At 36.1% G+C, this 14,092-nt stretch overlaps 2 protein-coding genes across 2 annotated transcripts; one reads left to right on the top strand and one right to left on the bottom strand.

Annotated features, from left to right (window-relative positions):
- Positions 1-520: 520 nt before the first annotated feature.
- Positions 521-6,844, top strand: LOC100805061 (kinesin-like protein KIN-5D). Its single transcript, XM_041007429.1, has 22 exons — positions 521-1,043; positions 1,141-1,270; positions 1,575-1,730; positions 1,821-2,297; positions 2,575-2,672; positions 2,774-2,930; positions 3,039-3,108; positions 3,275-3,351; positions 3,437-3,490; positions 3,567-3,647; positions 3,753-3,864; positions 4,040-4,126; positions 4,216-4,391; positions 4,472-4,633; positions 4,713-4,820; positions 4,891-5,049; positions 5,161-5,244; positions 5,338-5,543; positions 5,633-5,734; positions 5,811-5,920; positions 6,009-6,160; positions 6,391-6,844. The coding sequence occupies exons 1-22, from the start codon at positions 904-906 to the stop codon at positions 6,610-6,612; spliced, it is 3,120 nt and encodes a 1,039-aa protein (XP_040863363.1). The 5' UTR covers positions 521-903; the 3' UTR covers positions 6,613-6,844.
- Positions 6,845-8,203: 1,359 nt separating this feature from the next.
- On the bottom strand, positions 8,204-11,136 carry LOC100789358 (BTB/POZ domain-containing protein At5g60050). Its single transcript, XM_003540707.5, has 2 exons — positions 10,304-11,136; positions 8,204-9,490 (listed from the first exon to the last, which is right to left on the bottom strand). The coding sequence occupies exons 1-2, from the start codon at positions 10,862-10,864 to the stop codon at positions 8,540-8,542; spliced, it is 1,512 nt and encodes a 503-aa protein (XP_003540755.1). The 5' UTR covers positions 10,865-11,136; the 3' UTR covers positions 8,204-8,539.
- Between the last annotated feature and the right edge of the window lie 2,956 nt (positions 11,137-14,092).

Genomic DNA, 14,092 nt, shown 5'->3' with positions numbered 1-14,092 from the left:
AAATCCAAAGGACACGTGCCTTAATTTTTTTTATCTGTATAACTTGAATATAATTTTAAAAAAATTATAATAATTATTCTGTTAAAGCAACTGAATTAAACTTTCTAATATATCTTACTCTTCTCTTTTTCAAGTGGGTGAATACACATACTCTCTGCAAGTAACAATAAATAAATAAACATCTGTTTGGATATAAATCATAATTACTTTTTGACATCTTTTCTATTAAAAATATAAACTATTTTTTAGTAAATAAACTCTTAAAAACACTTCAAGCCTTAGATCCAAACCCATTCTAATTCCTGTTGTTCAACTAACCGTAAAAAGTAACAAAGGAAACAGAGAGCATATTAGTGTTACTGTGCTGAGTGTTCCAGTTCCGCTTTTTATTTTTTTCTTCAAAAAATCTTTTAATTACGTGTGTTAATGTGTTGTGTTGTTTATAACGGTCGCGTGATCCCAGAAACGTCCCAGGTTGGACGCCGTTATCCCGGCCCCCATTATTTTGCAATCGCCGTCCCACTGTTTTCAAACGTCTCTCAACTCATAAACCATAACGGTAACGCCCTTCTTCAATTTCCATTTTTTTCCTTTCTCACTCTCTTTGTCTTACCTTTTTCTTCCAGCTTCCATAACAGAGACACTACTCCTTCTCCTTTTTCTCCTTCTCTCACACCACACTCTCTCACTCACACATATTATATTATCAATTAATTAACCATTAAATAAATAAATAAATAATCTTTGTGAAGTGAAGTTTTTGACACCGCAAAATTCCATCTGTATAAACCACTATAACTAATAACGAACCACACTTTGAGTCAGATAACGATTCTTGTTTCGAATTTCAATTTCATCCACACACTTCACTGTCATTGGTTCCGATTTCAATTTCGATGTGCAATGGAGGCTCAGCAGAGAAGAGGAGGATTGGTGCCGCTGTCGCCGGCGCGAGATCTGCGATCTGCGGATTCCAATTCGAGTGGTCACAGCAAGTTCGATAAGTACAAAGGCGTCAATGTGCAAGTCCTTGTTCGTTGCAGGTCACTGAGTCGAACTAACTCCGAGTTTCACTTCATTGAGTTCGGGTTGTTCGGGACTCGGTGAAATTCGCTGATCGCGTTTTTTGTTTTTGTTTAGGCCGTTGAGTGAAGACGAAGCGAGGTTGAACACACCGATCGTGATTTCCTGTAACGAAGGTAGAAGAGAGGTTTCGGCTGTGCAGAATATTGCCAACAAACAGATCGACAGAACCTTCGCATTTGACAAGGTTTTTTCGCGTTTCGCTTTCTTATATGATCGTCTTTTTTGGCATTGTAAAATTTGAGGAATTGTTATTTTTATTATTTGAAGTGTGAATTACTTTGTGGAATTTATGAATTCTGCATTCAGATGATAATATTAATATTCTTAAGCTGAATGTGAAATGATCGAGTAACTCACTTGCGTCGTTCTGTAATCTGTATCAAACATGACCATAGGAGCAAACTATTACTCGTTTTTCTGTTATTTTTTTTGTGAATTCTGCACTTGCAATGGTGCATTCATCGGGATTTGTGTTTGTTATTGAATAGGTTTTTGGTCCTAATTCCAAGCAGAAAGAACTTTTTGAACAGGCAATGTCTCCTATTGTGAATGAAGTGCTTGAAGGATATAACTGCACCATCTTTGCGTATGGTCAAACAGGGACAGGGAAGACATACACAATGGAAGGAGGTGCAAGGAAGAAGGTTATTACTTTTGGCCAGCATTGCTATTTATAGTATTTCTTGTTGCTTTGTGCTGAATCTGTTCCTTTCTGTGTGTTTTTGTTTATGTAGAATGGAGAGTTTCCTAGTGATGCTGGTGTCATACCAAGAGCCGTGAAACAGATTTTTGACATATTAGAAGCTCAGAATGCCGAGTATAGCATGAAAGTAACGTTTCTAGAGCTTTACAATGAGGAGATAACAGATCTTTTGGCCCCTGAGGAGACTTTAAAATTTGTGGATGACAAATCTAAGAAACCTATAGCTCTTATGGAGGATGGAAAGGGGGGTGTTTTTGTCAGAGGTTTAGAGGAAGAGGTTGTTTGCACTGCAAATGAAATTTATAAGATATTGGAAAAGGGTTCTGCGAAAAGGCGAACGGCTGAGACTCTTCTTAACAAACAAAGCAGTCGTTCCCACTCCATATTTTCTATCACTATTCACATTAAGGAGTGTACTCCAGAGGGTGAAGAAATGATTAAATGTGGGAAGCTAAATCTTGTGGACCTTGCAGGTTCTGAGAATATTTCACGTTCCGGTGCAAGAGAGGTATCAAATGATTTTGGTGTTTATTTTGGGTAGTGTACATTCAAATGACATTATTTGGAACACTATGACAGCCTGTTTGTTTTGTGACATTATTGATTGATATTGAAAAAAATATGCCCCTGGACTACATTATAAAATTCAAATTACCCCTTGTCTATTTAGTCATCTTCAGTTCTGGCATTATCTTTATCTCACTCTGATTATTCTTCAGTATTTGTCTGAAAAGACTAAAATGTTATAGCTTTTTTGAGCTTCATTTGTAAGAAAATGCTCGCAGGGTAGAGCAAGGGAAGCTGGGGAGATAAATAAAAGCTTGCTTACACTTGGTCGAGTGATTAATGCTTTAGTTGATCATTCAGGTCATGTGCCATATAGGTATGAATGGCTACCGTTCTCCTGGTTATGGTAACTTTTGATTCTACTTTCAAACCTAGAGAAAAATGCTTTTGTATTATTAAGATGTCCCGTTATGTCAGGGATAGCAAATTAACAAGACTGTTAAGGGATTCCTTGGGCGGTAAAACCAAGACATGCATCGTTGCTACGATATCACCTTCTATTCACTGTCTGGAAGAAACTCTAAGTACCTTGGATTATGCACACCGTGCCAAAAATATCAAGAACAAACCAGAGGTGACTCTCATAGTTCCTACTTTTTTTGTCAACCTTACCATGCTTTTTTTCTTATCACAGATCCGCAATGCAACATATCTAATAGTTTGGAGTTCAATACTTTGTTAGATCAATCAAAAGATGGTGAAATCTGCACTCATTAAGGATCTGTATTCTGAAATTGAAAGACTGAAGCAAGGTTGTTCACTGTTTACATATTTGTAAAATAGTTTCTGTTAGTCACTTCGCATTTTCCCTCTTTCAGTTTTCTCTAAACAAAGAAAATAGCACCATGCTAATAAACTATTTTTCCTTTCACAGTTCAGTGCTGAAATGTTGAATTTCTTTCCATGTGTGGTTTGCAGAGGTGTATGCTGCAAGAGAGAAAAATGGAATTTATATACCGCGGGATCGTTATCTTCATGAAGAAGGGGAGAAGAAGGTTTCTCTAACAGTCTCTTTACATGAATTGGGAATACAGTTATTCTTTTGAGACATTACTATTGCTAAATCTGTATGTTCAATAGGCCATGGTTGAAAAGATAGAACGCATGGAGCTAGAAGCAGAGTCTAAGGATAAGGTATTTTCCATCATAAATAATTCCAATATAGGTATAATCACTTGTATATTGAAATGCATCCCATAACTTTGAGCAGCAATTGATGGAACTTCAAGAACTCTACAAATGTCAGCAACTTTTGACTGTCGAGTTAAGTGATAAACTTGAAAAAAATGAGGTAAAAAAGTTCATAATAGGTGGCTGTACCTAATTGATTTTTATTTATTTTGAACTTCTGACCTGGTTCAAGAGTTAAATTTACTTACGGCATATGCTATCTCAGAAAAGTCTTGAAGAAACTGAGCGGTCATTATTTGATCTTGAGGAGAAACACACACAAGCAAATGCAACTATTATGGAAAAGGAATTTCTAATATCGAATCTACTGAAATCTGGTTAGTGAAGTGTAATTATACCTCTTATTCTGTATCAGCCAGCTTTCTGTTTGGCGCCTTCGGGTGTACCCTTTTACCATACTTTTTTTGGGTTGGTTGTTCAAAATCATTTCTCTCATCATCCAATGTAATATGCAGTAGTTGTGTGATTTTTCCCTGTTTTTGCTTCTTCCAGAAAAAGCACTTGTGGAGCATGCAATTGAGCTACGAGCTGATCTAGAGAATGCTGCATCTGATGTGTCAAACCTGTTTTCTAAAATTGGTTAGCATTTTCTTTCAACCGGTTTTTCTTGTGGGTGTCAATTAGAAGGAATAAATTGACATCACAAAAATTGTTTTTGTAAACCTTAGAGCGGAAGGATAAAATTGAAGAAGGAAATAGAATACTTGTCCAGAAATTCCAGTCTCAGTTAGCTCAACAGCTAGAAGATTTGCACAAGACGGTTGCAGCATCTGTAATTCAACAAGAGCAACAACTAAAGGAAATGGAAAGTGATATGCACTCGTTTGTATCAACAAAGGCAGAGGTGGGTTTCCATAGGATGAAATCATGCCTTTTTATTTGTATTATCTGATTAATAAATTTGTTTTGGTATGCCTCTTTTAGGCTATTGAAAATCTAAGAATGCGGGTAGGAAAATTTAAAAACATGTATGGTTCTGGCATTAAAGCTTTGGACAATTTAGCTGAGGAGTTTAAAGGAAATAATCAGTTAACTTTTGAAGCGTTGAATTCTGAAGTAGCCAAGCATTCATCTGCCTTGGAGGATGTAAGACTGTTTCTTACACTTAATAAATTGATTCTACGTGAGCTTTCTTGGTTTGTTTAATTTAACTTTTGTGCTTCAGCTTTTCAAAGGAATTGCATTAGAATCTGATTCATTACTAAATGATCTTCAAAGTAGTCTCCAAAAGCAAGAGGCCAAGTTGACTGCTTATGCACGACAACAGGAAGAGGTGTGTGATTTCTGGTTTGTTCGGTGAACTTCAGTGTTAGAGATACTAACTTCTATGCTATTGCATGTAGGCACATGCCAGAGCAGTGGAGAATACACGTGCAGTATCTAAAATAACTGTGAACTTCTTTGAGACATTACACATGCATGCTTCCAATTTGATCCAAATTGTAGAAGAATCACAATTTACCAATGATCAGAAATTGTATGAACTTGAAAACAAGTTTGAGGTGACCGAAGCGTGCCTTTTTGCGGAATTTACACAAATCATGATTGGAAATTTTTTAATTAATACTCCTTTCATTTTTAACTTTGATGCATCTTATTCTTTATGGGTGTAGGAGTGTACTGCCCATGAAGAAAAACAACTACTGGAGAAAGTAGCAGAAATGCTTGCTAGCTCTAGTTCTAGAAAGAAAAAACTGGTAGCGGTTTCTTTTAGACATGCTAAGCTTACCTACAGTAGCTTCCGTTACTACCTGAGTGTAAGTTCTTAGCATTCTTTATTTGCTTGTTAGGTTCAAATGGCAGTTAATGATCTTCGGGAGAGTGCAAACGCTAAAATCAGTAGGCTGAGGCAAGAAACCTTAACCATGCAAGATTCCACTTCTTCTGTTAAAGCAGAATGGAAACTTCACATGGAAAAAACGGAGTCCAACTATCATGAGGATACATCTGCAGTAGAATCTGGAAAGAATGACCTTGTGGAGGCTATTCAGCGCTGGTATGGAATAGGAGTGTACTGTGTGTACTTTGTCTCTATTATATTCTCTACTGTTCACTAAGCCCTACCTTAACTAAACAATTGCACAGCCGCAAAAAGGCAGAAGTAGGTGCACAACAATGGAGAAATGCTCAAGAATCCATCCTTAGCCTAGAGAAGAGAAATGCTGCTTCTGTGGATACTATTATTCGGTAGGTCTATCATTCTCTGTTGAGATCAAAACAGTCAATATATTTTGTTCATTTTCTTTCGATTGCTTTTGATCAGGGGAGGAATGGAAGATAATCATCTCCGACGAGACCGATTCTCAAGTGCTGTGTCAACTACACTTGAAGATGCAGAAATCGCAAGCAAGGATATTAACTCATCCATTGAACGTCAGTACTTGGTCTCATACATATTAATAATAAATGCATTGGTAAACCATGTCACAGATATCAATTGACGAATTATTTATGCTTGCAGATTCATTGCAACTTGATCATTACGCTTGTGGGAATCTGAACTCTATGATTATCCCATGCTGTGGTGACTTGAGAGAATTGAAGGGCGGTCATTACCACAGAATTGTAGAGATAAGTGAAAATGCAGGGAAATGTCTTCTCAGTGAATACACGGTAAGGGACTTCAAGTACCAATTCCTTAGTATGCACACATGTAATAGACTGGGGTAACAAGCAATCCTCATCCAGCCAAAGCAGTTGGGAAAAGCAATAATTTTTAACACGTACAGCATGCTTGAAGTGGTTTACATAAAGTGCCTATTTTACCTTTTTCTTGGGGAAAAAGGTGCTATTTCTGGCTGCTGGAATAATTTTTTGTGTTTAAACTGCTATGTGAAATACAGGTAGATGAACCATCTTGTTCAACACCAAGAAAGAGAACCTTCAATTTACCCAGTGTTTCATCCATAGAAGAACTAAGAACCCCATCATTTGAGGAACTACTAAAATCATTCTGGGATGCAAAATCTCCAAAACATGCAAATGGTGATGTTAGATACATTGGGGCATATGAAGCTGCTCAATCCGTAAGAGATTCCAGAGTTCCTCTTGTAGCAATTAACTAGAGCAGTCAAAAACTCTGTAAATAGCATATTGCTCAAATGTAATTCCATACAAATCACATATTCATTTATTGTTTATTTTGGAAAGAGAAAAGAAGAAAAAACAAAGTATCTATGTGGAGGCAGAAATATGTAAAAGATTACCCTTTTTTAATTCAGTTTTGCTTCCACAAGGGTGTACACCTATTCTTGATGTCAACTGAAATTGGATATTAATGTGATTTTGACTTGTTTATGTTGAATCTCAAACCTTTAAAAAAATTATTGTCCAGGTATATGAAAGTGAAATTGTGTTAGATTGTGATGAAAGAAAAGAAAGTAGGAAGAAAGGAAATGAATGAAAAGCAAAGAAATGGAGATGAAAAATAATGAAAAGTGTGGTTATTGAGATGAAAGAGATGTGAAATGGGAGAAAAGAAAGTGATGTACTGGACAGCAACTTGATCTGTAAGCAATTTACGGATCACTTGATCCGTAAGCCTCTTCCGGATCAACTTGATCTGTAAGAGGCTTACGGTTGATCCGTAAGAGGCTTACGGATCAGGTGATTCGTAAACAGCCCAACAACTTTCCAATAGCAATTTCCGTCATCGTTGGCAACAATGGTGGAAAAAGCAAAACGCGAAGAAGAAACGTACCTTGAAGAAGAAGCAGACCCACAGTCCTAATCATGGCACGACAACAATGCGAAGAAGAAACACGAAGAACAATGAAGAAGCAGAAACGCGAAGAACAGTGAAGAAGATGGAATCGCGGCGCAGAAGAAGACTGAAGAAGCAGACGAATGAAGAAGCAGCAGAATCCGAGGAAGAAGAAGCAGAACTCCGAGGAAGAAGAAGCTGAATCGCGGCATGGGAGAGAGAGGCGAGAGAGTTGTTTTTTTAAAAAAAAAATACTCAGGGGCTTAAAGGACTTTTCCCAATAATTGCTGGGTGCACCAGCAAAACTACTGGGTGCACCTAGCAGTGCTCTTAACTTGCTGCTCGTACAGGCCTGAGCCAGTTGATGTCGGCCCATTTAAATACAGGCTTATAGACGATAGCTCGTTGGGAATTGCTTTGCGCACCCATTTAGATTTGCCATGAATAATATTGGAAATAACGAAAAATGTTGGATGTACAAGAATAAACGGTAGCTGCACAAAACAATTTCCTAGCTCGTTTTGCCTGCGAATTAAATGGGTTTGGTCGACAAGTTTGCAAACCAACCCATTTAATTATTAAAAAAATGTCCTAAGTAACCCATTTGAAATAATAAAACTTAATCTAATTGATGCCTATATTTCCCCTGGTTTTCTAAAAATTACAAAAATTGTCCAAGTTTAGGTTTTTCTTTTAATGGACGTGCTGCATGGGCCAAGTGGTTAGTTTTATCTATTTCTTTTAACTTACCTGATTTTTTTTCTAGTATATAAATGAGTTAACATTTACATTGGACTGTGTATCCTTTCCGGTACTAGACAATATGAGAGAGATACACAAAAAGAGTTAATTATTAAAAAAAAAATAACGCTCTTCTTCGTGTGTATCTCTTTTCTAATGAGACTATTCAACACCGAAGATATTACATACTCTTCTCATTGAGATTTCTTGTGTTGAATAGCACATTATCAAATCATTTTATTAATTCCTCGGATACAACGGCAAAGTTTACACCATTTCAATTCAATCCTTTAGTAAGAACAATAAATACTTCTCCCACCCCCATCCCAACTCTCCTATCCTTCAATGTGTAAATATGCAACACAAAGCTTTACCTGAGTCCAGGTAACATGGCTTTCATCTATTTACGGGACAGAATACAGAAATGGGAAAAAATGAAAATCCAAATTGCTCGTATCAGGCCAAAGCAGAAGTGAAAAATGCAAAATGGCGCTTTTTATTTACAATTGCCAATCAATCTCTTTCTCTTAAGGTCCCTTGCATACCTTTCAGCTGGGGTAATCAGAGAGAGTTATTTGCAATTGGGAATTTTCAGGCTCAGCTGAATACTGTCTGATGAAAGCCCTTCTCCACCAAATCTCAAATGCCTTCTGAATATTAGGGCAGTCATCTCCTTTACTAAGAAATCTATCAAACCAATTCAGCAACACAGACTGTTGTTGGAGTAAAGGAAGTGTCAATATAGTTTGGCTTAGTCCATCCTCAACCAATTTCCTGTCAACAGCTCTAGAAGCTCTCCTCATCCATCCAAAATCTTCATATAGAGCTTCTAGCCATGTTGACAACAAGGAAAATCGAATTTCTTTTGGCACCAGTATGTGTCCCCTTCCAATGCCGATGCACAGTTGTGCTGTGATTCTGCTGATCTCATGGCGGTAAACTGTTGGAACCTTGGAGTGAAGTGTAACAAGTTCTTTCTGCTCTGCCCATATTTTCACAAATTCATCACCTATCTTTTTGCCAATCAGAATGTCAACAATCCACTGAATATTGTCAGCTTCACGAGTTATGTCGCTCATTATAGCCCCCCGATCCAGCTTCTCATCGCTGCTGGCTGCTTCGGACAGGCATAGGAGAAGAGAACCAATACACTTATGGCAAAGATGATAAAGTGTGTCTTTAGAAACATCAAGTCTGCTGCTATCATTAGACACATTCTCTTTAAGCAATCTTGATAACAGAGCTTTCATTTCCCTACGAGCTTTGTCGTCTTTTGCTTGTAGAACACCACTTAGCAGGTTCAAGAAGATGTCGTCAGCTCTATCAGCAGTAGATGGATCAGATGATACTCTAAGAAGAACTTCAGTTGCAGAGTCATCAATCTGAAGATGTTCTAGCTGAGATATGACTTCCTCCTGTTCATCCTCAGTCCACGGAATAGATTCCAAATATTCCAGGCATGACACAACTCCAAGGTCAAACATGATAGCTGCTGAAACCTACAAAAGAAGTGAAAAAAAATATAAACATAAGTAACCAATCTCAGTCAAGAAAACAAAAAATAAAAAGAAAGGACAAAGCAATAAACATCAAGCGTTAACGTGGTTATAGTTAAAATAAGATTCAATTGAGTATAATTTTCATCAATAAGCACGCTGCACAAAGGGATAAAGTATGCATTATCAACATTAAAGGACCAGCGTGTGAATAACTTCACCAAAAGGACTAAGCATTAATGTGGCTTAATTATGACATGGAAAGTGGAATAAATAACCAAACACCAAACACAACATAATAATACCGTTAGTTAATCACTCCCTCCCTAACATAATTAACTACAACCCACACTGTACAAAACAAGTGGATGCATTCTGAAGAGCTTATATGGCAACAGAAATTAGTTGACTTTATCTCATAAAAACAGCACCTAATCCATGGATTTCTTTTCTATTTATTTCATTGAACTTGTCTACTCAAGCTTATTGAATTAAGCTTCTGCAAGTGATAAATTCTAATTAATCAGGATCTAATGGGATAAACTTGTAAAAAATAATCCTATTATGCAAATGTACAAAGTTTTCAATTATTTCATTAAACTTATCCACTCAAGCTAATTTTAATTATGCATAACAGAGAACTACTTAATTCATTATACCTTCTTATTTTACTTTTCCTTATGGAACAGTTTATACAAACTTGAACTTAATTACTATTATTTACCTCAACTAACTCAACTTCATTCAACTAAATAAGCGTGGTATCGAGGGTCTAGCTCAGTTGGTTAAACAAGATGAGTGAGTTTCGCAACGTACCTTGAGCAAGCTCAAAATTTTGGGAACTCCTTCGGCCATGGAGCGCAACCTAGGCTTGAGATCCTCGCAGTGCATCAAAACGATGGCCTCAACGTACACTTCGATGTCGTCGCAGTCGCTGATCTCGACGGAGTGGGAGAGATCGCCGCCGGCGCAGCGAAGCTTGTCGGCGAAGAAGCGGCTCTTGTCGGCGAGAACGGTCTTGCGAACCTCCATCGAGGCCCTGAAACCGTCCCTGGCGACCACCGTGAGCCTGACGTCGCCGCCGCCGCGCAGGGCGGGCTCGTCGAGGAGCCTGGAGACTCGATCTTGCGTTTTGCGGCGCTTCTCGTCGGAGAATTTGTGCTCCTCCGACATCATGTCGAAGAGAGTCTGAGTGTGAGGGTGAGAGTGAGTATGGGACTGAGTCTGAGTCTGAGTCTGACTCGGGCGAGTTGAGGAAGGAGGAGGAGAGAAGGTTCTGGAAGGTGAGAAAGAGTGGGTTGGGTCGGGTATGAAACCCTGCTTTATCATCGCTGATACTTCTCTGGATTTCAGAGCACTATGACTATCTCCACCCATTGAATTGTTTCACCAAAGGTAGTGACTAGTGAGTGAATTGTGTTGTGTGATGCACTGATACTACACCAACACCAAGTTAGTTACTTGAACAAATCAGAATTGGAAATTGGGAATGGAGTTTTTGCCAGAAACTCTCTCACACGGCACTCAGAGTTACTACAAGCTTTACACAGAAGGAGAGAGAGAGAATCCAAGAAGTGGTCTCAACAATAAACAAAAATACAAGTGTTTGTTTGTGTGAGGGACATTATTACTGGCATGTGCACCTACCTGCCCTACCTTTCTAGTTTCTACTTTACTAACCTAATACTATTCTCATGTTACAAATTACACAAATCATTCATAGTTCACCTACAAAATACTAGTGTTTTGCTTTTATTCATAAATTTTTTTATTAAAAAGAGTGGTAGAACAAGGAGATATTTTTAATACTATGGAGCAAAGTGTCAATGACATGTTAGGGTTATCAATAAAGACTTACGGTAAATCATAAACAGTTTTACTCAATTGTAGTTACTTAATTTCGAAGCAACAAATCTGTCTAAAGGATTACTATAAAAGTCTAAACTATTACAACACCAAACTTGAAAAGTGAAAAGATATTCATATTCACGTCCATAAAAAAAATAAAAGTTATATCAGATTTTTAATTAATTGTGTCAACTCACATGTGTTTTTATTCAATTCTTCTTGATAATGTAATCGGGCATAATATTATCTTGTTGAATTTAATTTGTATGTCGTATAGAACTTACATTTAATTAAAATTCATCTTATCCTCGTATTCTTATTTATCAATTATTAATATGATGCAATGATAAAATGAATTCTTTTTAATTTTCTGTATATTAAATTTTACTTTGATAATGCATATAAGTTAAAATCTTAATCTAAATTAAACAAATATCTAATATAATGTCTAATTTGAGTAGTCCTTTTCTTTTACATAAATAAACAAGGTGGCTAGTTACAAATGCATATGCCTTGATTAAGAGTGAGTAATTGTATTGACTTTTGATAAACTCAAATTTAAAGTTTGTATTTAAAAAATATCAATTTCTTGCATTCATTAGGAATTACTTTAAACTTAGACACTTTTAAAATTAGTTGGTGAATTCTGTCAATCACAATCTTATAGTTTGTCTCAAATATTACTTTATCTAGTCCAAAACCAAAAATCCAGTGAACTAGCTTGAAGCAAAGCAACTGCTTCCTCCTTCTGGACCTGCAAAATTGGAACTGTTCAAGTAGACACATACCAAATTTTGTCTTATGATGTGAGATGAAGAATACATCGTCAATATTGCCCTTGTTATATCTTACTGGTAGAGGATACCAAACCAAGCAACATAGACTACACCTTACTCTTCGTTACTGATACCAAGGTGAGACAACAACTCACCTAGTACTATTGTAGCTGTAGCAAGAACCTTCCTATCCAATTCCTCCTTAGCCTCCCATAACTTCTTATTGCATCTCTTCCAAATATTCCAGTCATGGCGAGAGATATTTCTTTGGTTCATCAACCACACACACATACTTTAAAGAGCAAATTAGAAAAAAATTTCTGAAATGTCTAACAAAGGTTCAACAACATCCCATAAATCTACCGAGTGTTTTCTATTCAACCTTCCTCTTAAGTTCTGTATTTCTCTTCATTTCCGTATTCTTTTATTAAAAAAAATGATGATAGGCACAGACCCACTAGTAATACAAAAAATTACACATTTTTGACTTTGAATTTGTTAGGCACAGTTACATCATTAAAAGATGAAACTTTAAAATTTTGTCTCCAAATTTATAAAAAGTGTAACAAATTAATCTTACCGTTAATTTTTCATTAACTTAAATGATTATGCTTACGTGACGCTTTCAGTGATGATGTGATAGTCAATGATTGCCATGTATCATCCACATAATTATCAAGTATCATCTAAGTGATCGTCACGTGTCAAATATAGATTAAATAAAAAAAATATTTTTTAACATGTAATAGTCACGTAAATAACATATAACAAATTAATGATATGATTAATTTATTATACTTTTACAAATTCAAAAATAAAATTTTAATTTTTTTATCTTTTAAAGATCTAACAGTCAATATCTAACAAATTTAAGAACAAAAATTAATATTTATAAAAAAAAACCATTGTTTGCTCCTCAATACTATGTTTTTATTTTTCGAGTTTATAGGAATAAGCGACGACATAATTGCGTCCTCGTTATTATGTTATAAATAACAAATAGTAAGTTGCGTTGACTATTGTGGGTTCGTACTACAAAAGGTCTCTGCATCGTTAGTACTCCTACTTTGGAGGTCACTGCCAACTTGTAAAGTGTTTGCATTTGTACGATGTCTCCAAGACTGGGTGGGAACGCCAACGCAACTTGAAACTTAAAAGTTGAAAGCACATGCCTCCTCAAAAACGTAATCGCATAATTATTTTTAAATACTATAATGTTTTTAATCTCTATTCCGAGTATTGTTCAGCATTTCAGCTCCATTTAACTTTATAAGAATTGATTGAAACTCGACACAAATTTGATACATATCTTTTTGTTTAGCTCATACTTGACATAATTCAAACTCATAAATAATTCGATTTAAGTTGTTAGTTTGATTTGATTTAAAAATATCATTATTTTATGTATTATTTATTTATTTATTTCAAACAAAAAAATAAATAATTAATTATAAAATATAATGCATATATATCAAAATAGTTCATAACCAATGGACTCAAATTATACATAGCTAATGTTCCGCAAAGCTTTTGCGGTGAACTGATTCAAAGTTGGCAGTGGATGCAATTAAAAATGCTGACTTGGTTACTTGGAAAATTAAAAATAGATGGGTAAATTGCACGAGACTTGCTAGCTCAATGGAATTTTTTATTGTGCATAATTTTTGTGAGGGAAATACATGTGCAGACACCTTAGCCTCTCACGCTTCTCTCATAGGTGATTTTTTTTGGTGGGACACTTGTCCTAGCTCTATATAGAGATCTTTTGTAAATGATAGAAATGTTCTTCCTAACTTTAGGTTCAGATAGAGCTTATCTTACTAGTTTTCATGGGTTTAGCTTTGTCTCCCATGTTTGTATGAACCTTTTATCATCTTCTAATATATTTTAAGACTGGTTGGTTCAGTTAGCTAATTACTAGGGTATTAATAAAGTTGGGATGTGAATAGAGCTAGCTGTAGCTAACCCTTATTTTGCCTTT

The sequence above is a fragment of the Glycine max genome, chromosome 12 (genome assembly GCF_000004515.6).
Source record: "Glycine max cultivar Williams 82 chromosome 12, Glycine_max_v4.0, whole genome shotgun sequence".
Classification (NCBI taxonomy): Eukaryota; Viridiplantae; Streptophyta; class Magnoliopsida; order Fabales; family Fabaceae; genus Glycine; species Glycine max.
This window is presented reverse-complemented; position numbering and strand designations above follow the sequence as displayed.